Source organism: Schistocerca americana, chromosome 1, assembly GCF_021461395.2.
Source record: "Schistocerca americana isolate TAMUIC-IGC-003095 chromosome 1, iqSchAmer2.1, whole genome shotgun sequence".
Lineage (NCBI taxonomy): Eukaryota > Metazoa > Arthropoda > Insecta > Orthoptera > Acrididae > Schistocerca > Schistocerca americana.
In genome coordinates, this window is record NC_060119.1 from 861,589,025 (window position 1) to 861,613,506 (window position 24,482).

General features: G+C 38.1%; 1 protein-coding gene across 1 annotated transcript in view; it reads left to right on the forward strand.

Annotated features, from left to right (window-relative positions):
- LOC124613751 (E3 ubiquitin-protein ligase TRIM37-like) overlaps nt 1-24,482 on the forward strand; it is a 297,453-nt gene that overhangs the window by 67,245 nt on the left and 205,726 nt on the right. Inside the window, exons 5-6 of the mRNA XM_047142470.1 lie at nt 6,925-7,134; nt 20,561-20,740. Of these exons, the coding sequence (XP_046998426.1) occupies nt 6,925-7,134; nt 20,561-20,740 (390 nt within the window). The remainder of the gene's footprint in view (nt 1-6,924; nt 7,135-20,560; nt 20,741-24,482) is intronic.

The window sequence follows — 24,482 nt, forward strand, 5'->3', positions numbered from 1 at the left end:
TTATTTTTAATTAATGTGATCTTCCATTTACCAGTAAACCTGTATACAAGTCCACTGTATTGAAAGATGCGAATTCATTTCTGTTCGGAATGGGAATGTCATTAGTGCTTTTGGCCAGGTCATAGCTGTTGTTTGCACAAGAATTATCTTTAAATGTATAACATTGATTGAAATTAAGCTTAATGAGAAATTCAGACAGGCAGGTGCTAGAGATGTTAAATTATCATAAGAGTCTGTGTTTAGTGTGTCCCAAGATTCTCATAAAAGCACAGTGAAACATAATGTTAGTATATTGCATCAGAATATCAGGGAATTAAAAACCAAAGTAGATGAGCTTCATGTTTGTGTAGAAGATGTAGAAGTTTAGAGGATTTAGAAACTGAGGGTGGAATAGATGTATTATGCCTGTCTGAACATCATATAGTCACAGCATAGAAATGGTAAACCTAGGTGGATATAAGCTTGCAGCACACATAAGTAGAGAAACTATGGAGAAAAGAGGAGTTGCCATATATGTTAAAATCTTTCATAGTGTGAAATATTTGGAAACCAAAAAATTTTGCATAGAGCAACATATACATTGATCGTGACCGGGCCAAATCTCTCACGAAATAAGCACCAAACGAAAAAACTACAAAGAACGAAACTTGTCTAACTTGAAGGGGAAACCAGATGGCGCTATGATTGGCCCGCTGCCATAGATCAAACGGATATCAACTGTGTTTTTTTAAATAGGAACCCCCATTTTTTATTACAATTTTGTGTAGTACGTAAAGAAATTTGAATGTTTTAGTTGGACCACTTTTTTTGCTTTGTGATAGATGTATGGCTATTGTGATCAAAATGCCCAACGGGCGTGTGCTATGTATGCTGCTCAGTATCCTGGACGACGTCATCCAAGTGTCCAGACTGTTCGCCAGATAGTTACGTTATTTAAGGAAACAGGAAGTGTTCAGCCACATGTGAAACGTCAATCATGACCTGGAACAAATGGTGATGCCCGATTAGGTGTTTTAGCTGCTGTCGCGGCTAATCCGCACATCAGTAGCAGACAAATTGTGCGAGAATCGGGAATCTGAAAAATGTCGGTGTTGAGAATGCTACATCAACATTAATTGCACCCGTACCATATTTCTATGCACCAGGAATTGCATGGTGACGACTTTTAATGTCGTGTACAGTTCTGCCACTGGGCACGAGAGAAAGTACGGGACAGTGACAGATTTTTTGCAAGTGTTCTATTTAGCAACAAAGCGTCATTCACCAACAGCGGTAACGTAAACCGGCATGATATGCACTATTGGGCAATGGAAAATCCACGATGGCTGTGACAAGTGGAACATTAGCGACCTTGGCGGGTTAATGTATGGTGCGGCATTATGGGAGGAAGGATAATTGGCCCCCATTTTATCAATGGCGATCTAAATGGTGCAATGTATGCTGATTTCCTGCATAATGTTATACCGATGTTACTGTACAAGATGTTTCACTGCATGACAGAATGGCGATGTACTTCCAACACAATGGATGTTAGGCACATAGCTTGCGTGCGGTTGAAGCGGTATTTGATAGCATATTTCATGACAGGTGGATTGATCGTCGAAGCACTATACCATGGCCCACATGTTCACCGGATCTGACATCCCCGGATTTTTTTCTGTGGGGAAAGTAGAAGGATATTTGCTATCGTGATCCACTGACAAAACCTGACAACATGCATCAGCGCATTGTCAATGCATGTGCGAACATTACGGAAGGCGAACGACTCGCTGTTTAGAGGTATGTTGTTACATGTATTGCCAATTGCGTTGAGGTTGACGGGCATAATTTTGACCATTTATTGCATTAATGTGGTATTTACAGGTAATCATGCTGTAACAGCATGCGTTCTCGGAAATGATAAGTTCACGAAGGTACATGTATCACATTGGAACAACTGAAATAAAATGTTCAAACGTACGTACGTTCTGTATTTTAATTTAAAAAAACCTACCTGTTACCAACTGTTCGTCTAAAATTGTGAGCCATATGTTTGTGACTATTACAGCACTATCCATCACAAAGCAAATGAAGTGGTCCAACTAAAACTTTCATATTTCTTTATGTATTAGACAAATATGTAATAAAAAATAGGGGTTCCTATTTAAAAAAACACAGTTGATATCCGTTTGACCTATGGCAGCGCCATATAGTGGGCCAACCATAGAGCCATCTGGTTTCCCCCTTCAAGCTAGACAAGTTTTGTTCTTTGCAGTTTTTTCGTTTGACGCTTATTTCGTGAGATATTTGGCCCGGTCGCGATCACTGGACCACCCTATAGAATCGTGTGTGTGAGCTTAAACTAAGTAATGGCACTTTTATAATTGTAGCTGTACAGGTTCCTATTGAGAAATTTTCGACTATTTTTGAAAAACTTGGATTCTTTGTTGTGCTGTCTGTTAGACAGAGAAAAGCAAATTATTGTTCTTGGGGATTTCAGAGTAGATTTTGCGAAAGAGACCGATAGAAAGCTTGACCCTGAAGTAGTACTTGGTTCTTTCAATTTGACGTCAGTTATTGATTTTCCTACTCGGGTGGTACAGTAAAGCAGCACACTGATAGTTAACGTTTTCCTAGACCAAGATAAATTTAATCAAATAAAACATTTCCTGTTAAGAATGGTCTGTCTGATCATGATGCACTGATAGTTACAGTATATGGTATAGCTCATACAGTAATGCAAAACTGTCCTCCAAATTAGTGTGTTCAATTAACAATTTAACAATTGAAAATTTTAGGGGAAGCTTGCAACAGTTAGAAAGGGGCAAGGTGTACAGGGAACCTGATGCTAATTTAAAATTTATCCTGTTTCATGATACCTTTGTGAGTACATTTGAAAACAGTTTCCCTAAGAAAACAGTGAAATATAATTGTAAGAAACCATGTAAAAAGCCATGGCTTACTAAAGGGATAAAAATATCTTGTACACAGAAAAGGGAAATGTATTCTTATAGCTTGGAAGATCAACGATCCTGAAACAGTGAATCGTTATAAAAACTACTGCTCTGTATTAATAAAAGTTATTAAAAAGTCCAGAAGTATGGGCATTATGTCTGAGATTAGCACATCTGATAATAAAATTAAAACAATTTGGAATATTATTAAAGGGGAAATGGGGCAACAGAGAGCACAGGAAGGCTGTATTTCCACCAAACTCAGTGAAAAGTTTGTTAACAAGACGTCAGAAATTGAAAACATTTTTAATAATAATTTTTAAGTGTTATAGAGAAAATAGGATCCAGCTACTTATTACGAAATACAAGGCAGTATATGGAACAGGCAATACCTATGCAGTTTGACAAAATTGACATTCAACCCACCTCTCCTACCGAAGTAGGAAAATAATAAATTCACTTAAAAGCAAAAGCTCACATGGAATTGATGGCATTTCCAAGAGAATACTCAAAGATTGTTCCCAACAAATAAGCAGGATTCGCAGCCACATATGTAGTAGCTCACTGAAACAGGGCATTTTTTCAGATAGACTGAAATATGCTATCGTTAAAACCATTGCATAAAAAAGGGGATAGGTCTGATGCTAACAACTATTGCCCAATCTCACTTCTGACACCCTCATCCAAAATTCTTGAAAAAGTAATGTATTCAAGAGGAGCATCATGTACTTATAAAAATGAAGTACTAACAAAATGTCAGTTCAGTTTTTCAGAAAGCCTTTTCAACAGAAAATGCTATATATGGCTTTCACTGATCAAATATTAAATGCATTGAATAACCAAACATCATCCATTGGTATTTTTGTTATCTCTCAAAGGCTTTTGATTGCGTGAATCATGACATTCTTCTAGATAAGCGTAAGTATTATGGTATGAGCGGGACAGTGCACAAATGGTTTAATTCATATTAAACTGGAAGAATGCAGAAGGTTGAAATTAACAGTACAGATGGTCTGCTAAAATCAGCAGAGTCCTCTAACTGTGGAGGCATCAAGAATGGTTCCCACAGGGTTCAGTCTTGGGACCCTTATTGTTCTTAATATATACATTAATGACTTGCCACTTTATATTCATGAAGATGCAAAGCTAGTTCTTTTTGCTGATGATACAAATATAGTAATCACACCCATCAAACAAGAATCATCGGAGGAAATTGCAAATAATGTCTTTCAGAAACTTAAGTGGTTCTCTGCAAATGGACTCTCACTTAATTTTGAGAAAAATGCAGTTTATACAATTCTGTACAATTAATGGCATAACACCATTGATAAATATAAACTATGAGCAGAAGTCTGTAAGGCAGAATATTCAAAATTTCTGGGTGTGTGCATTGATGAGAAATTGAATTGGAAGAAGGTTCAACTACTTATGCTATTAGGGTTATTCCAAATTTTGGTGATAAACATATCAGTAAATAAGCCTACTGTGCCTGTTGTCACTCACTGTTTTCATATGGCATCACGTTTTGGGACAGTTCGTAATTAAGAGAGAAAGTATTCATTGCACAAAAATGTGTAATAGAATAATAGCTGGAGATCACCCTAAATCACCTTGCAGACATTTATTTAAGGAATTTGGGATATTCACAGTACCTTTACAATACATATATTCACATATGGAATTTGTCATTAATAACCCATTCTGGCCCAAAAGTGACAGTGAAGTGCATAGCTACAACACTAGAAGAAAGAATGCTCTTAAACATTCAGGATTAAATCTAACTTTGGCACAGAAAGGGATGAATTATGCTTCCACAAAAATCTTTGGTCATTTGCCAAATGGTATTAAAAGTGTGACAAATAGCCAACCAACATTTAAAAGCAAATTAAAAGAATTTCTGAATGACAACTCCTTCTACTCAATATTCTACTCAATAGATGAATTTTTAGATATGAAGTAGTAACTGAAAAAAAAAAAAAAAAACCTTATGTTAAAGTGACACGTTCCATATCATTATGAAATATAATATTCATGATCTGTGGAACAAGGTTTAATGTATGTATGTATGTATTTATTTATTTGTATTTACTTGAGGAAAAAAGGAAGTTACATTCTGGAATCTCTTTTTTTAAGTTTTGCCTATTATTTTTGGGTAAGAATTAATTTCTGTGATATTGTTATTTTGGAAGAAAATAAAGAACTAGTGTTTTATTTAGTGTCTTCATTACTACATAGCTTCCTTTACTGCCTTTTGTTAGTATTGCTTGATTTGGCTGAAATTTTGCCTTAACACTGTTTCAATTTTCATGTTTCTGAACGATTTTCATGTTTCTGAATGATTTTCATTTATTTTATTATGTAGTGCAGAATTCCCCATTATTTACTTTAGCTACATCACATGTAATTTCAGTTCTAATACTTACAACTTTAATATTATATTTGCATGCTTTAGGTTGTGTTATGTTTTAGGCCCTTGTTTAACAAATTTAGTTCAATATCACTAGAATTAATGTTTATGGAATTTATAATTGTATCAGAGAAACATTGCTTAATGGATGATGGATTATCTGTTTTCCCCACTTGCAATTAGAGTTGTGCGTAACAAAAGCACGAATTACATCAAAGATACACATGAAGTGCACACAGCTTAGGACGTTACTTACATAATTTCAAATGAAACATGCAAATTTGTCTGAGAATCTCTTTCCACTTGTACTGAGCTCTTATTTCACACGGTAATCAGTAAGCGTGCTTTTTACGTTTGTTGTGTGGCTGTAATGTTGTTCTTAATGTTCACTTTGATGTATTATGCAATCACTTTTTTTGCTATTCATTTGTTGTTAAATACAGTTACTAGGATTGCTCTTGTCAATAGAAATTCGAACTTTTATGTTATGCACAGTTCTGTTTACCTGGTGGGTTAACAGTGTCATTATTTTATACATTTTGATTTCAGAACTTCACAGTTGTTTTTATTTTTTTAAGTGTCACTGAGGGGAAAAACTTTAGTCAGTAACACTTTTTGAATGATTTATTTATTTCACCAAGTTTTGGGCCTGGGCCCTTCATCAGACAGCAAAAAGGATTTCTCGTATAAATGTCACACTGTTAAACTTCCTGGCAGATTAAAACTGTGTGCCGGACCAATACTTGAACTCAGGACCTTTGTCTCTCATGGGCAAGTGCTCTAACCATCTGAGCTATCCAAGCACGACTCAGGCCCCGTCCTCACAGCTGCATTTCTGCTAGTACCTCGTCTCCTACCATCCAAACTTCACAGAAGCTCTCCTGCGAACCTGTCACATTATTGTTCTGTAATATAACATACTATTTATGATTTTCTTGTTTACAAAAGCTTTTACATTTTATACAAAGTCTTTACATTTTTGTACTTGGGGAAAAGTTTTTATTTATACATTGCAGCATAAGGGTCAGTGTGTGACATGTTGAACGTGACCTAGATTAAAGACAGATTGGCAGGCACGTGTGTTTAGATCTAATGTCATGTCAGTTGATGATTTGAGCTGAAGGAATTCCTTAGAGGGCAGTGCTATTTGTTCAGGGTATTTTAGTCCATTCAGAGAGCAGTGAAGGGCAGAAAACGGCAACTGTGTTTGTTATTTGTTTAGAGAAATTGTCCACTTAAAACAATCCTGCAGAATTAATTGTTTCATGCATTATGAAACAGGTTTTCTTTTAGAGATAATTAATACACAGTTATCTTGTGCAGTATAAACTGACTTTCCTGCAGAATACGTAATCATAATGCTATGGGATTATGGAAGTGATATAACTAAAGCTAATTTTGCTTTTGTATCATTGCCTTTTTATTTACAGTGACGTGTACAAAGGCTGTTTACTTAAAAAAAACTTCAGGATTCTGTCCTAGGGAGCTTAGATCTAAAGATAAAGTGAGAAATAGTAAGCTTCTTTGTGGTGAGTACTCTTCAGTAATCTTTTATTTCTCTAATATAGTTGTTTGAAATTGCAGTGAAATTGTTCCGGGGTATGATAGCAGCACCTTTGTCATGCGACAATTCACCCAACTGCAACACAAGGCAGATCCTGTGTATTCATCCCCTCTCCATGTCAATGGATTGTGTTGGAGATTAAAAGTGTATCCAGATGGAAATGGTGTTGTTCGTGGGAATTACCTGTCAGTTTTTCTTGAACTCAGTGCTGGGCTGCCCGAGACATCAAAGTGAGTGATCTGTGATTTCATTGTTATTGTAATAATTCTTCAAAGTACTTATTAATTTTGTAATTTTCAAATTAGTTATTTACATGAACAGTAAAACTGTTTGAAGAAACATGTAAATATCAATGTTGTCTTAAGAAAAAATCTAATTGAGACATGCAAATTTTATGGACCCATCCACAGGACAGAAAAAGACAGGCTCACAAGGCAATATTAAAGATAGCAAAGACTAGCAAAAACAAGACAAAATGGATCACGGAAGCAGACGACGACGTCAGTGATGTGGAATTCATACAAGATAATGTAGGCTATAGAGAACAGTTCAGAAACAACATAGAAAAATACACTTGAACAAAAACAGACAAAAAAATAGAACAGAATATAAACAGACAGAAGAAAATGAGAGAACAGATCAAATGTATGAAGAAAATTTGGGAAAAATGGAGCAGAAAGAAAAAATAATCATGACTTCTCAAGTATGTAGCATTAAACATACTAAAATGCCTTAGCAAGAAGTCATTATCACTGGCATACTAATTGATTCCTGTACCATCCAAATACCGTTTGTAGGTATCTCACAAGGCTTGAAGCCATCCCCTGTAGTGTATATTCATACTTATCATTCGTTGACATTATTATATTCCTTTTTGTCGTCCCTTGCAACATCACATCCCAAATGAAACCCTGCTCCATCCAGTGGTGGATACATATTGGGGGGGGGGGGGGGGGGGCAGCATTGCCACCCTCGCTGCCCATGCCGGTCAGCCCGCATGCTATTTGTTTGTTTCTTTTGTCAGTTGACTAGACCGAATTGAGTTATCAAGTAGTTGTACTTTGCCATGTAGCACGCGCATCTGCGTCATCGTATTTTATACGTTTCTGTCTGGCACATACATAGCTAGCACATACATACGAGAAAAGTCACAGCCATTCTAGTGATCTTGATATGTTATTCTGTCTGGCATTTGTTCGAGAAAAGTTGCGAATATTCTACTGTTTTCTTGTACAGAAAACTTTTTAAACGTAGCGTTATAAATACGGGCTATTTGCCGAATAGGAAGCTAGTTTACATTCAGAAGCAGAAGTTTTAGGACTGAAGAATGAATAAGTAAAAAGTCCTAGTTGTAACAAGTGCAAGTGTGAAGATTAATCAAGAGTGAGAGTGATCAGTTGATTGTGAAGTATTAATATGAGGGTTGTCTGAAAAGTAATGCCTCCACCTTAATAACTCTTCAACTGTTGGCAGCATTGGTATATGGCAGGTACTGGCTTGTTCTGTAGCCTCTTCTCTTAGGCAGTTTATGGTGCTTGCGTTGATATGAGTACTGTGCGTCGTTGGGCGAGTTAGTTCAAAGATGTTAGGGTGGGAACATTTGACTTGTGTGACAGAGTTTGCTGTCCTGTGACAGCAACCACCAAGTTTCACAAGCAAAATGTTGACAGATCGATTCAGGACGGTTGTCGTATCACTCAGAGAGAAATTGCAAGCACAATTGGCATTTCACAAGAACATGTGGGTCACATTATTGCTTAGCTTGGCTATCGGAACATCTGTGCATGATGGTTACCCCGGATGCTGACTCCTGAAATGAAAGTGCACAGACTGGAAATTTGCAAGGAACTCCTCTCACATTATGAGAATGAAGGTGATGCCTTTCTCCATTCAATTGTGACAAGAGACGAAACGTGGGTCGACCATTATGACCCACAGACAAAACATCAGTCTATGGAATATTGACACAAAGACTCGCCCCAGAAAAAGAAATTAAAGATGCAGACCTCAGCTGGAAAAACCATGGCCACAGTGTTCTGGGACACAGATGGTGTTATCAAAGTGGATTTCCTTGATCGTGGAACAACAATAAATTCAGAGCGTTACATCACAATGCTGCAAACTCTGAAATGACGGCTAACAAGGGTCCGAAAGGAAAAAGGAAATATTTTCCTGTAGCATGACAATGCCAAACCACACACATGTGCCATCACAGCAGAAATTCAAAGACTGAATCTCACCAACGTACAGCATCCTCCATACAGTCCACATTTAGTACCGTCTAACTTCCATCTGTTCCAGATAATGAAAGACGATCTGTGGGGACATCATTATGCTTCTGATGAAGACATTGAGAGAACTGTGAGATTGTGGTTGTGGAAACAGTGTGACTTCTTCCGTGATGGCTTCAGAAAACTTATTCATTGTTGGCAGAAATGTATCGAATTGGCTGGTGATTATGTGGAAAAGTGAATATTGGTAATTAAAGATCACATTCTAAGGATTATTTGTGCATTTGATGTATTAAAATATTCTCATCCAAACCCAATTAACAAAGGTGGAGGCATTACCTTTCATTCAACCCTCGTAATTCATAGTAATTTCTCAGTAAAAATATTGTTAAGAGACTTGTAACAGTATTTTTACTAATAACGTAAAGATAGTTTCCCATACCTAACTCATAATAAGAGTTAGGGATGGGGAAACTAGGGATGCTTATGTCTCTGGTAATAGTGACTTTCGAGAAGATTCCTAAAAAACGCATTCTCGACAATGGAGGAGGATAGACTTAATGGCTTAGCTCTGTAGAACTCTCAACCTGATGTTGATTGTTCTATTGATGATGTAATTAACCAATTTGCCAAGAAGATAGGCACGTAGAATTCATCATTTAAGGAACAGAACCACAATTGTAACTTTTTTTATATCATAAGATGGCATTGTCTTGTATATGTGTGTAATCAGTTTAAATAAAACTTTCTTATACTTTGCATGTGACTTGATTATTTTTTATTACGGTAAAAGCAGAGGTAGCTCAAGATATCTTTAGTGCCCCTCCTTGAGGTTTTTCTGTATCCACCACTGGCTCCATCTGTCTCATTCCTCCCCTTCCCCTCCTGTCTCTGGATGTCGTGCTGGATTCATCACAAACGTACTTTTTCTTATCCACGTAGCAAAAGCACTTTGCCAGTGCATCAAATATTTATCATAGTGGCAAGAAATGAGAAACTGACTAAACAAGAATTTTTTATTATTGCTGTGATGTGAAAATGACAATCAAGAATAGTTTCTTTTTATTTATTTCAGCCCATGATGGTATGTGTAACAAAGTGTTTTCATTAAGATTCCATTGTATGTGGTGAAGCTAGGTGATACCTCAACATTAACTTTTTTCAAACATTTAACACACAGTTCATAACTTGTACCTGATTAACTTCGTTTGACCATGGCAGTTGTTCAATCCACATGAAAATGAAACAGACGCAATGGAATCAGTTCTTATGAAAGTATATTAGTGTCATTACTGATAAAATTGCTAAACTTAATACGATTTTAAGTGGTAAATTACGAATCCCAGTGTCAACAGTTTTGTGATATTGATCACACTAGAAAACAGCTCTACATCCTTTGGACATTATTACTGATTACGAATCCCAGTGTCAACAATTTTGTGATATTGATCACACTAGAAAACAGCTCTACATCCTTTGGACATTATTACTGGCTGGACAGGGGATGTTGTTACAATCTTTGCTTTCTAATCTGTGATCAGTTTAGTATTTGAAATTCTGATTTATTTCTTGAATTGTACAAAGATTGAAGGAAATGTTGGAATACTTATACAGTCTTTTCTCTATTATTACACTCTGTTCGGGAGGGAGGGAGGGGCCATATTCTGCCAATGCTATGATACTTGTAGCTGCAGGGGCTACCCGAGGTTGCCACACCTTCACTTCACCACCACAATGCTTTCCACTTGCAGTGTGTTTGGTTTCAGGAAGCTTGCTGTCATGTGTGATTGTTACACCCTGTGATTTAATTTGTTGTCATTTTTGCTGTTGCGGGAGTTCTTTTATATTATTTGTTATTGTTAATTGTTGTATGGTACTGAACAATGTCAGAAAGAACTTTCAGGTCATTTTAAGTTATGAGTGGAAATGTTACGCTTCGTTCATCAGGGGTTGCCATATGTTCCTACTCTGAGACTGAAAAACCTCATGGTGGTGCACTGCTTCCCATTAACTATGTAGTCAATAGAACTGCAGCAGCTCTGAAAGCAAACACACTGTTGTGAAGATTGGCAAGGAAATGTTAGAGAAGAAGAAGAAAACTGGAAGAACATTGAAGCTTGACACTTAAGTAAAAAGACGGTTGTATGGCTAAGCGGACTATCAATATAGATTCATTTATTTATTTATTTATTATTTATTCATTTATTTAGCATACAATTCGTTGTCATGTTTATGATTACTCTGACACAAAGGAAAATACTCAGCATCAGGGAAGTCACTCATAGTATTGCACAACCTAAGATTTCACCACAGACATTTGTGGCCATAAGATGTTGATGGAAAGGTAGGATGTAGCTGTATGGTAGAGCCGATTTTAATGCAGATCTGTGGTCTGAATATCGATGAAGTGGTGTGGCTTGAGGAGACGTGTGTCAATTGTGGTCATGTTGTCAAGCAGGGTTGGACAGGTGAAACAAGTAAATGAGCAATGGCAATGCCTCCAGGCAAGGAGTACAGACATATTCTCCAGCATGCAGTGCAGGCACCACAGAAAGTTCTCTCTTGAACGATCTTCAGCTTCTTAAATCAGGGGAGACAGAAGATTATCATGAATAGCTGAGCCCCATTACATTTACAAAGTAGTTTGTAGAAGCACTAATTCATAATCTGGGAAAACCGTCAAAAACTGTTCTACATAATTTTCCTTACTATTCAGTAGTTGTTGAAAAAGCACTTACCATGGTAAAGTGAAAGGAGGAAATGATTGGCTGCAACATCGTAATGTTGACATATGTGGTTACATTTGAAAGGTGGAGCTTATGTAAAGAATTTCTCTCCATAAAACTCAGTTCCCCATGTTTGAAACTTACAAGCTGGCACAAACATATGGGCACACTCTCATTAGGGTGCCACCAACTCAACAGAGTTACAGAGCTAATATGGGTATAAATTAAAATGTTATGTTGCCAGGAATAATAATAATAATAATAATAATAATAAATATACCCTTTCTGCAGTCTAAGAACTCCAAACAGAAACTGATAGGAACATCATCTCTGAAGACGGAAAGAAGGCTGACAAATATGTGTATAGCATCAGTGGAGGACATGATTATTTCATTAAGTAACAATAGTGACAGTTCCAGCGATACCTCAAGCACCACTCATTGTGCCGAGAGTGGTATTTACCACAATGGAAGTGAAGTCTAGGTGGATGCAGCTGTATGTTTGAAGTATGCAATTTACAGTGGTAATTAGCTACATAACAAAATTATGTTTTTGTCAAACAGTGGAAAATCCTGGACGGAATGTAACAATATCATGAAAAGGAAAGTTGCTACTCACCATATAGCTGAGATGCTGAGTCGCTGATAGGCACAACAAAATGCAAACACAGCTCATACACACATGACTGTGGTCCTCTGGCTATTTTTGACTAAGGGCTTGTTGGCCGAAAGGTTATATTGTGACAGTCTTTTTGTTGTGCCTCTCTGTGACTCAGCATCTCCGCTATATGGTGAGTAGCAACTTTCCTTTTGATTATTGTGTTTTTGTAATTTATTTACATTTTTATAAGCTGCTTTTATGAACAACTAACTCTAAATGAAGTTCCTCTCAGGAATTCAGTCTCTCTCTCTCTCTCTCTCTCTCTCTCACACACACACACACACACACACACACACACACACACACACACACACACACTAAATATTACAAAATAATTGGATAGATAAAAAAATCTACTCCCCAAGCAGCGGCAGAACATTCACATGAAAGGAGGTTATAATTAGCCAAGTTTTCAGAGCCAGTGACTCCTCCTTCAAGCTGAAGGGTTGAAGGGAAGGAAGAAGGGTGAAGGAAAAGGACTGGAGAGGTCTAGGAAAAGGGGTAGATTTTGGGAAAGTCATCCAGAACCATGTGCCAGGGGAGACTTAACGTATGGGATGAGAAGGAAAGACTGATTGTTGGGGACTGCATCAGATGAGATTTGAAAACCTGAGAGTTTAAAGGCGGAAGACAGGTAATATGCAAGACAGAGATTACTGCATCCATAAACAAGAGTGGAAAGGTAATTGCATTGTATATAATATATGTGGGAGGGGGTGGTGAAAAATAGATGGGTAAGACAATGAAAGATGGAGGAAACTAAAATGGAGTGATGAAAGGAGTAGTTACTGTGAAGATATGCTGAGACAGAATTAATTAATGTAGATTAAGGCCAAGTGGGTGGCAAGAACCTAGGACAGGTTTTAGTGCTAGTTCCCACATGCGGAGTTCTGAGAAACTGGTGTCTGGAGGAAGAATCCAGATGGCGCCTGTGGTGAAACAGGCAATGAGGTCATGATTGTCATGTTGTAGAGCATGCTCTGCCACAGGATGTTGCGTGTTGCCATTATACACACTGTGCCTATGCCCATTCATCCTAATTGACAGTTTGGTGGCAGTCATGCTGGCGTAAAAGGCAGAACAGTGTTTACATAACAGATGGTATATGAAGTGTCGTTTCACAAGTGGCTGTCTCTTTGATAGTATACGTTTTGCCAGTTACAGGACTGGGATAGGTAGTGGTAGGAGGGTGCATAGGGCAGGTCTTGCAGTGGGGATTGTCACAGAGGTAGGAACCATAGGGAAGGGAGATAGGTGTAGGAGTGTAGAGTCTGAAAAGAATATTGTGGAGATTGGGTGGCAAATTTTCAGCTAGAATGGATCTCATTTCTGGGCACAATTGTAGGAAGTCATGGCCCTTGAAGTCGTGGCCCTTTCGAAGTAGCTGATTAATACATTCCTGGTCAGGATAATACTAAGTCACCAATGGTGTGCTCCAAAGTCTTTTGAACTAGGCTGTTGGGGTAATTATGTGCAGTGAAGGCTGAGGTGAGAATGGTGGTATATTGCTGCAAGGAGTCTGCATCAGAACAAATATGTTTGCCACGAATGTAAAGGCTGTAAGGGTGGGAACGTTCAACATGAAAAGGATGGCAACTGTTAAAATGTAAGTACTGGTCTTTGTTGATAGGTTTAAGTGGACGGAAATGTGTAGCAGGCCTTCAGTGAGGACAAGATAAACATCAAGGAAAGTGGCATAGGATTTGGAATAGGGCCATGTGTAATTTATTTGGGAGAATGTATTCATAGATTCAAGGAATCTTAGCAGGCCATTTTCACCATGAGCCCAACTGGTATAGGTGTCATCAGTGTATCTAAACCAAAACAGGGGCTGAAGAATTATGGATCCCAGGAAAGCCCCCTCCAAGCGACCTATGAAAAGGTGCAGCTCTTGCAGTTGATGAAATTTCCACATTTATAAAATGAGTAGTTTTCGAGCTTGACTGAGTTGAATGAAATGTAAGATTGTGCAAAAAAGAATTTTGAATGTACTATAGTTTCTGTGGCATCTGCCATCGTAATTTATGACATTCCTGCCAATATAGGCTTCTCTCTCTGTTTTATTTTCAGTTGTTTCTACTGCCAAATTTTCATTGTCTACTCACACCCTATTGAAGACCTTTCTGAGATGTTTTGTTTAGTTTGGCATAATCTATAATGTTTGTACGAGTATTATCATTTGATTGAAACTATCACCTTCTTAATGATAGGTGCCTTTCTCTGTTTATAGGCCTGCAACATCTTTTGTTGGTTTGATTATAGGTTGTTAAATGAAATTGTTAAATAATTGCTCGGTTCATCCTTATCTGCATGATCTTCATTTTTTTGAATTCGGTGAACTTGTTGCTTGAATTAATCTGTTAAACCTCCTTGTTCTGAAATGAAGTATGATAATTTGTTTCTGGCTTCATACCTTTAATTATATATTTTGTGTCTATGATTGCTTCAGATTTTAAAATCATTTTGGAGCACTATATCCTACTAAATTTCTAATTAATTTGAGAGAGTATAGCTTCATTTCATTATGTGGACTTTGTCACTGAAAGGCAAACAGATATTTTAAATGTAAACAAATTACATTTTGCCTTCCTGTGGGACACCAACTTATCGAAGGTACCTTCGGTGCTGGGTGCGAAGGTTTTTCATGCTCTGACAAAGTCAAGGGCTGGGCCGGCAGTAGCATTGCTATTGGCAGGGTCACCAAAGCCAGAGTGGTTTTGACAGAGGAACCAGACAAATTGTATCTCAAAACATAAAAATCCACATTCTGCAGGGTGGAATTTGGGCATGGGCCCAATAACCCAGCACTGTAGAAATGTCATATTACCAAACCACAATAAGAGTGTCGGATAATGGCTGGGGCATACAGAACACGAATTCAGCAAGGAAAGAGGACAGAAGATTTGGCAGTAGTTACTTAGAACCTACAAACAATGTTGAAACCTGGAAGGATGAAAGAAATAGCTGAAGAGATTGTATTGTGGCATTACAGGAAGTGAGATAACCAGGGCAAGTGCAGATAGAAATGCCTCATTATTCTCTGCTGTACTGGGAACCAGAAAAAAGAACAGGGCAAACTAAAATATTTATAATAACAACAGAGATTAGGAAAAGTCTTTCAGCAAACTGGAAGTAAAAGGAAAATTCAGAACTAAAACAATAACAGAATACGCACCAATAGAGGAAGAAGAAGAAGAAGAAGGAAGAAGGAAGAAGGAAGAATAAAAGAACAGTTTTATGAAGGCCTTGAAAGTATCTGTAGTAAAGTGCAAAACTACTACCTATTGCTTGGTGTGGGAGATTTTAATGCACAGATCAGACAAAATGAATATGGAAGAGTATCGGGGAGATACACATTACATGATAAAAAGTAATGAGAATGGAGATATACATGTCAATTTGGTGCTAGTAATCATTTACTTATGAGGAATATGTGTTTTCCACACAAAAGAATACATCTTGGAACATGCAAATCAGGTGTATGTAGCATAGTAGAATCATGGTATGCCACGTCAGCCACAGAGGCACAGTGCTGCAGGGATCCAAACTGTGATTATGACCACTGCACTGCACTGCACTGTAAATGCCATAGTGAGAGAGAAGTTAGCAGTAATACATTAAATCGGAATGGCAAAACAGCAGATTCAAATATAGCAAAAGTGAATGATCTCGCAATTGTTAAAGCATACCAAATAAAAATTAAATGTCCTGATGGCCAGCGAAGAAACAATGGAAAACCAAGGCAGATGGAATGGGACCGAGAAAGTAGTGAAAGAGGCAGCAGAAGAAAGGAAAGAAATTAAAGAGTTTGATGATGAATGTAGACTATAAAAATTCAGGAAGACTTAGAATGCTGCAGAAAGAGACAGGAAGAACTGTGGGGGTATATGAAGTATGCTCATAGGATATGTAAGAAAAAGGAATGACTGAAAGCAAAATTTCAAGTGAGAGAAGAACTAAAGGAACAGAATGAGATACGAAAATTCTGTCATTGAATAAGGAAGATGAGAAGAAAAATTCAACCCATCCAAAATGCGTGTAAAAATATAAATAGTAAGATAATCAGAGATGAACAAAAAATATTGTTGAGATGGGCAGAATACTTTGAAGATACTCAGTACCAACTCAGACCGGGTATCAAGAGAGTCACAAGGACAGAAGGAGAATATAGAGACAAGAGAAGATAAAAGGGAAGAAGCAAAAATACCAACATTGGTGGAGACTGAGTCAGTGATCTAAGTGAAAAATAATCGTGCACCTGGTGAAGATGGAATAGTGTCGGAACTTATAAAACTTGGTGGTAATGTAAGGCTTGGTTTATAAATAATATATGGGAAAAGATAGCATGCCTGAACTCTAATAATATGTCCTATATATAAGAAAGGAAAAAAAAACTTAGCTTGTGAAAATTAGAGAGGGATAACTTCATTGAATACAGTGTAAAAGCTATTTTGCAGGGTGCTAAATGAAAGGATAAAGAAGTGCCCTGAAAATATCCTAGGAGAATAGCAATGTGGTTTTCAGCCATTAGAAGCACTTCTGACCAGTTATTCAGTAGATAAATAATAGAGAATAGGAGGAGGTGGAGGAGGAGGATGAGGAATATAGGGAAGCCTGGAAGGTATCATGTTGTTGCGGATAACAACCAGGTTCATTTAACTGTGGTATGTTATATGTTCAAATCTGTGAGGAAAATAACAAATGTTGTAACAAGTTCTGAACAATCATTTACACTGGAGAAATCTTACTCCACATCTTCATGGCTCTGCATCAGCTGTTCCACAGCTGCAGCCAGCATCATGTCAAAAAACGAGAACGCTGATGCAGTTTTTTTAAAGACTTAAAATACAATTTTTCTCGAAAAGAAGATTGTCAAACTATAAGGTCATTGAAACCACCTACAATATTTGTTATTTTAGTCTGATTTGGACTGCATTATAAGTAGAAATGTAATAACTTACAGAGTTGCCTTCTAATAAGAACCTAAATTGGATTTCACATGTTACAGATCTTAAGTGTTAAAGTTTTGTAACTTTTTTTGTTGCAGATAATAGCAGACTTAATTTCTCTACTTTCATTCACTAATTTATTGTTGCTTCATATTCTTTGGTAACTCTTCTCAGAGGAACAAAGTTTTTGTTGCACACAAGTGTATAAGGAGGACAATATATGACGTCCACCACTCAAGAACCTTTTGAAGACAGTTCGTTATTAGTTAGGCACAACAACCACCACATTACAGCTCATTTACTACTTGTGTGAAGCTTGTTTTCAATTACGAATTGCAATTTGAAAATAACAGTAACGTTCTTCGCTACAATAATACAGAAGGAATTCTTTACAGCAATCAAGAATCCATAATGTTGCACAGAAATAATTGTTGTATTCAGGTACAAAAATCATTGACAGCTTACTCATTGAAGTGAAGAATATAATGGATAGTAAAATTAACTTCAAACATAAACTGAAATCGTTGTATTTGCTTAACAACTCCTTCTATTCCAAAGAATTTGTTTGAAAGTGTGCAGTTTTGTAACTTGTGTCTAGGAGTGTGTGTGAATGTTGTGAAATGTAAATCATTGTGTAGAAAATTACAGGTATTGCAAAGACTAAGGCAAAAGACAACTACGTAACTAGTAGAAGAGCATTATGAATATAAACTCTCTTGTACCACATAACATTGAAAGATCACATTTATGACCATGGAACAAGCAAACTACTAACCATTTTCTTCAGACAGCTTGAGGGAATGCTACATGTTGAGTTCATCGAAAACCACCAATATCTCGACAGGTCAGTTTATGGCATTTTCTAATTCATGCCTTGAAAATGTCGGGGGCAGTCTGTCAAACTTGTGAGTTATTAAAGCACAGTGTACATTGGGAAAAGCTTAAAGCTAAAAGTTAGCTAACAATATAGAAAATTGTAGTTATGTCACTCATAGCAAGTGAACATCACCGCACTTTGTAGGTTACAAATTCCCAGTCAATAAAGACTATTGATATTTTGAAACAAAAAAACATTTTCAGACATTTTTCCAGAGTCCAAAAAAATACCTTTGTCACTGATATCTGAATTTGTCTGAACCATGTGGTTGTTAGAGGCTTACATACATCTTCATGTGTCTATCAAAATCCTCTTTCTGAAGCTTTTCAGTTTGCCACACACAAGTTGCCCACATTGAAGCAGAGCTGTTGTCTGTTGTCAATGCACAAGCAAATCAATGTATGTTACCCGGAATGCTTCTTTTTTTCCCCCCCTGTCACATAACCTTTAATCTTTGTGAAAGATAATTCAGTTGGATTGCACTGGCAGTAAATGCATAACTATGTGACTACATTCACATTGCAAGTAAGTCAAGTTCATATGTTTTCTCACATGATTTGATTCAATTAATGAGATGCAGAATGGAAGTTAGGCATGAGTCTGGCTTAAACAGTGCAAAATATTTTTATTTTTAACCCAGAGCACAATAACTGCTTTCCTGTTGTTCATGCCAAGTGTTTTCTTAATAACAGGTGAAAGATAACTGGCATTATCCATTACAGTGGCTGAATTTGGAGAGAGCTATGGCAAGAGCAGTTCAGTGAATCGCTTATTGAGAGTGACATTATTAATTTCTGAATGGTGGTAATCTGTTCTGATTCACCCAGGTTTAACTCATGGTAGTACATTGTTGGAATACCTTCTTATTTTGTGCATCTGTCTCAGGAATGTGGCTTGTGCTGCTGCTGTGTCATTGCTTTCCATTAAAAACTTTCTTCCATCATATTTGAAACCAGTGTCATCCAAAATTCTTTGCATTGACTGTTATCTTTGAATCTAATTTTCTCATGCATAATTCTGACAAGTTTTTGTGGCAGTGGATTTCACTATTTATTTACATTTCAAACGCGGAGTGCATTAAAAAAAATTCTTGTCAAAACCATACAGTTGTGTTATGTTCCTTGCTATTTCAATGCTTTCCAGGCAATGCGAAACCAATATTTCTTGATATTTCTACAGCTCTGATCCTTTAATTTAGATTTCACTGTACAGTTATTTTGCTGACATCACAGGCTCTGCAGTCCATTCTTCTCTCTTCAAAATGTTAACAGTGGGAGTCTCACTGGGAGACTAACAATTGAAAAAGTTATAAACAGGTAAATAATCTCCATTGCTTGTTTGTGGAATACTTGATGTGTGTTCCCAACGCCTGATGTATTTATTTTGGAATTATACTAACATATTTGCAGATACACATTCACAGTTGCTGCAAAAAAACATCGTTGACAGTTGAATAAATAATTCAGTTTCTCGGTGAATGAAATTGTGTGATCTTGAAGTATGGCAACAGCACAGTCTGTGGAAGAGATTCTAGCTGTCTAGCTTTAACTCGCGGCTGGGCGCTCGGAAAGAGAATTAAATCTTATTGGGTGCCAGTGGTTAATGGAGAGGAATGCACGGAACAATTGAAAATTGTATCGCCTTCCTGTGACATGGGTGTGGACTGTAGTACGAGTACAAAGTTTGGTGATCATGAATTTTACAGTATTGTATCTACTCTCAATGCAAGCCAAGAAGATTTCTTGTCTTCAGACCAACTGCTACCCTTGGGGTACAAGTGTACTTAGTATTGTATTCTAGAGAGGTGATTAACTGATGAATGTCACACTAACTTGTTGGTACCAAGGCAGAGGTGGAGTATATAGGAATGAAAACAGTTGAAAACCGTCAAGAATGTTCAAGCCTAAGTTTTATAACCTCTGACTGTGGTTTTTACAACATGAGATAAGTGAAGAGTGCAGGGAGTGTGTTACGTGCAATACTAATGAGCTGTTGTATGGCCCAAAGATTTTGTTGAAAAGGAAATCAAAAGATATGAAATGCAATCTGGAGTAATACAGTGTAATGGATAGGTAATATCTGCTCGTTAAGCAGTAGTATAATGTGGAGTAATAGGTGTTTATACTAATTAAGTTATGAACCTGAGTGCTATTGTGTAACAAAAGTTTGATTAAGAACATTATGTTTAAACATGTTTTATTTTTCAAATACAGATACGAATATAGAGTTGAAATGATTCATCAAGGCTCAGTTGACGCTAGCAAGAATATTGTCCGTGAATTTGCATCAGATTTTGAGATTGGAGAATGTTGGGGCTACAACCGATTCTTCCGTCTTGATCTACTTGCCAGTGAGGGTTATTTAAACACAGAGAATGATACTCTAATTCTAAGGTGAGTGTATATTTTATTTTCCAGCCTTATTTTTTAAAACATTTTTGTGCCTAATGGGCTTATCCTGTAGAATGCATGGTACACTGGAATTTTTTTTTTCATAGGTTTGTGAAGTTTGGAGCCAGATCTTGGAATCAGTCTGATATAATGTGTGTACCATTGTCCTCAATACTTTTAGGTTCCTCTCAAACTGGTGTCTGACTGACTTGCTCTTCCTTAATACCATCCTCAAACAAACCTTCTCTACTCTCCAAGGAACTAACTAATAGTTCCAAAAGCTGTACCTTATCAGTTGTAAACAGCATTTAACAGAGTGAATGTATGTGTTATGCATGTTCAGTCTGTTATAGACCATGTGCTTTGTTTGTGGTCTTAGAAAGGGTCATTTCCATGCTTATTAACTCACGAACACTTATTTTGAATGAGAAGTTCACCAACATTATTGAGAACTTGTAATGTTGTTGTAGAAAATCACCATTGGTTGGTGCAAGTTAAATATTTCCATGCAGAAGTTATGACTTGCAGGGAAACGAGAACAAGACTGAACAATGCAGTGCAGTTTTAGAGCCAGTGTGATTGACTGTGCTAATCCAGACTTTAAGAAACTGCCTTCAAAAGAGTCAGCACAAAGACTGCAGGAACAGATGCATAAGATATTTCTCGTAATGAGACCAATGACAACTCTGTAATAGTCTGATTGTTTACAAGTACAGAACTTGTGTGACATCAGTCAGTCACTGGAAGGGAGTATGCTGGAGTACAACTCAGACAAACTACACACTGTCCAGGAAGAAGACAGGTCACTCGTATCTTGGGCAGGCATTGTAAGATCTGGATGCTATGGGTACAGGGAATTTAAGGGCTGCTGTTCTTACTCAGCATCCTAGAGTCAATTACTCAGCCATTTCATGGGCTGCTCGTTCATTTTTCAAAAGACTGATTACAGCACTATGATCAGATAAACAGATCTGCATCTTATATTTCATTTTATGAATTACTGTTACCCTTACACGATCTTGCACATCTAAAATACTCACATAAATCATATTGTGTAATGCACCATTCATTTAAGTGAAATCGTGCCTTTAAAATATTTTATTCGAAACAGTCCAAATCGCAGTCTTAAAATCTACAATAGGTTTTAGTTTAATTAACCATCTTTGGAAACTTATGTTCTTGGATGCAACACCAGCAATGTCACAGTAGTTCTTGTCATAAGCATTGTAACAGAAACACATGCTACTAGGATTGCATTATCATACTTTTGTGGTGCATAAATAAATGCTGTATACAAAGCCTGTAATGAACAATAAAGTGTTGAGATTTGGAGTTTTTACTAAAGAATTTCATAATAAGCATTATATCTACAGTTATCTACATTAATTTCTGTAATATAGATTAAAGAAAGTACCAGCAGAATGCAAATAATTTAGGAGTAAAGGAGAACATTCACTGAAGAGCAGAAGTGTTGAGTCATTCACCTACATTTTGCTGGATGGGCACATAGTGCTGGGATGGTGTTTCTGCATGTAGGCTGGGATGGGTGTTGTCTTTAGTGGAGTGGGTAGAGGCAGAAATAGGCAGGAAACAGGAGGGGTTTGGGGACAGGCAGCTAGCAGCTGGGTGGGAGGCAGCAGCAGTGCAGGACAGGAAAGTAGGAGAGAGATGTGGCAGGTGCATGGGCTTTGTATGCAGTGCATGCCTGTGAGGTGCAGTGCATGATGGTGACTTGGAGGCATGGATTGGGAGGGGGTGAAAGGACAGATTATAAAACTGTTGGGTAGAGGGTGACGGGACAGAGGGTTAGTAGAGATTGAGGCCAGGAAGATTATGGGAGCAAAGGGTGTATTGCAGGATAACTCCCAACTATGTAATTCAGAATAGCTGATGCCGGAGGGAAGGAACCAGATGTCATGGGTTGTGAATCAATCACTGAACTCAGGCATGTTGTGCTTGACAGATTGTTGTGCTGCTGGTGCTCAACTTTGTTCTTGGCTACAGTTTGGCTTAGCCGTTCATTCTGGTGCCGGCTGGTTGGTGGTCATGCCCACATAAAATTCCATGCAGAAATTGCAGCAGAGCTGGTATATGACATGGCTGCTCTCAAAATGGCCCTGCCTCTCATGGTATGGGCTGAGCCTGTGACAGTGCTGGAGGAGGCTGCACTGCGTGGGTGAACTGGGCAGGTCTTTCACTTAGGTCTTCTACAGCAATATGACCCCTGTGTCAAGGTGGTTGGGATTAGGAGTGGCATAGGGATGGACCAGGCTGTTGTGTAAGTTGTGTGGATGACTGGGGCGGCTAGGATTTTGGGTAGGAAGTCTCTCATATCTAGTTGTGATGATAGATAATCAAAATCCTGGCGAAGAATATGGTTCACTTACTGGAGTCTGTGGTGATATTGGGTGACAAGGGTGCTCCATTGCAGCTGATTCTTGATGGTGGTTGGAGATTAGGAGTGTGTGAGTATATTGCAATGGAAATCTGTTGGTGGTATAGTTTTAAGGAGGTAGTGTCTGTCAGTGAATGCCTGAATAAGACCGTCAGTACACTGGATAAGGCAATTCACATCACTACAGATATGATGTCCATGTGTGATCACCTGTATGCAAGGAATTTTTTGGTGTGGAATGGTGCTGCTGTCAAAATGCAGGCACTGTTGGTGGTTAGTGGTATAATATGGACAAAGGTGTGGACTAGAGATCAGAAATGAAAACTGTAAACTTGGCGTTAAACTTTCTAGTTGGTCTTATGACGACGTCCCCGAACTTGCTGTCTCCATGTGCTCGGATATTCAACTCGGCAGTTTCAACCACTTCTCATTTAACTGAAGATCTTGTCACTTGAGTCTATTGTCAGATAAAAGTGCTATAACAGCACATATAGGCGAGCAAGTACATGATTTCACAAGTATAACTGAGGGCGAGTATCACTGCAACTATTTATGTAAGTGTTGGGCATGACAGTTATTATATGATCTCCCACTTGACCACAGGTGAGGGATCAACCTCAGTGCAGGCAGTACCTGGGAAGCCCACAGCAGTGGACCAATTGGGGGACATAAGAGACATGCTAGACATCCCTCGCATCCCTGCGTCCGACCCCCCACCGTGATGCCCCTTGGCTGTAGCCTCAAGCTGTGTGATGGAAGCCAACACAGCCTGGAGTCGACCCCCCAGTAACTGAGTGGTCAGCATGATGGGTTGTCAATTCTCTGGGCCCGGGCTCGATTCCCGGCTGGGTCGTTGAATTTTCTTCGCCCAGGGACTGGTGTTCTGCTGTCCTCGTCTTCATCCTATCATCCTCATTGACTGCAAGTCGCCTATGTACACAGAAATCGCATTTCCTATATATTACTGAAGTCACTCCTGTTTGAAGCTCATAAAAATATATAACAAATGAATAGTGTGCTTGGCTTATTAGCAGCAGGAACTCTAGGTGCGCTCTCACTGACAGTGTAACTTACACCCATGCCTTCTGAAACATGTCGCGCAGGAGACCCTTTAGCCAGGTGGATGGGAGATCTGATGGAAGTGGAATACTTCCTTCCATCTTCAAACTAGCTATCAGAGTGTGTATCCCCCTCCTTGTTGGTTCATGACCAGCAGTCAGGCTACCACAGCCTTGGCATTGCCCCAAACATTCCAGTGGATTGTTCCAAGGTGGAAGTTCTGGTGGAGATCCCCATGGCCACTTGTCCCTTGACTGCATAATTCTGGCACAAGCTGAGGCATTTTCAGCC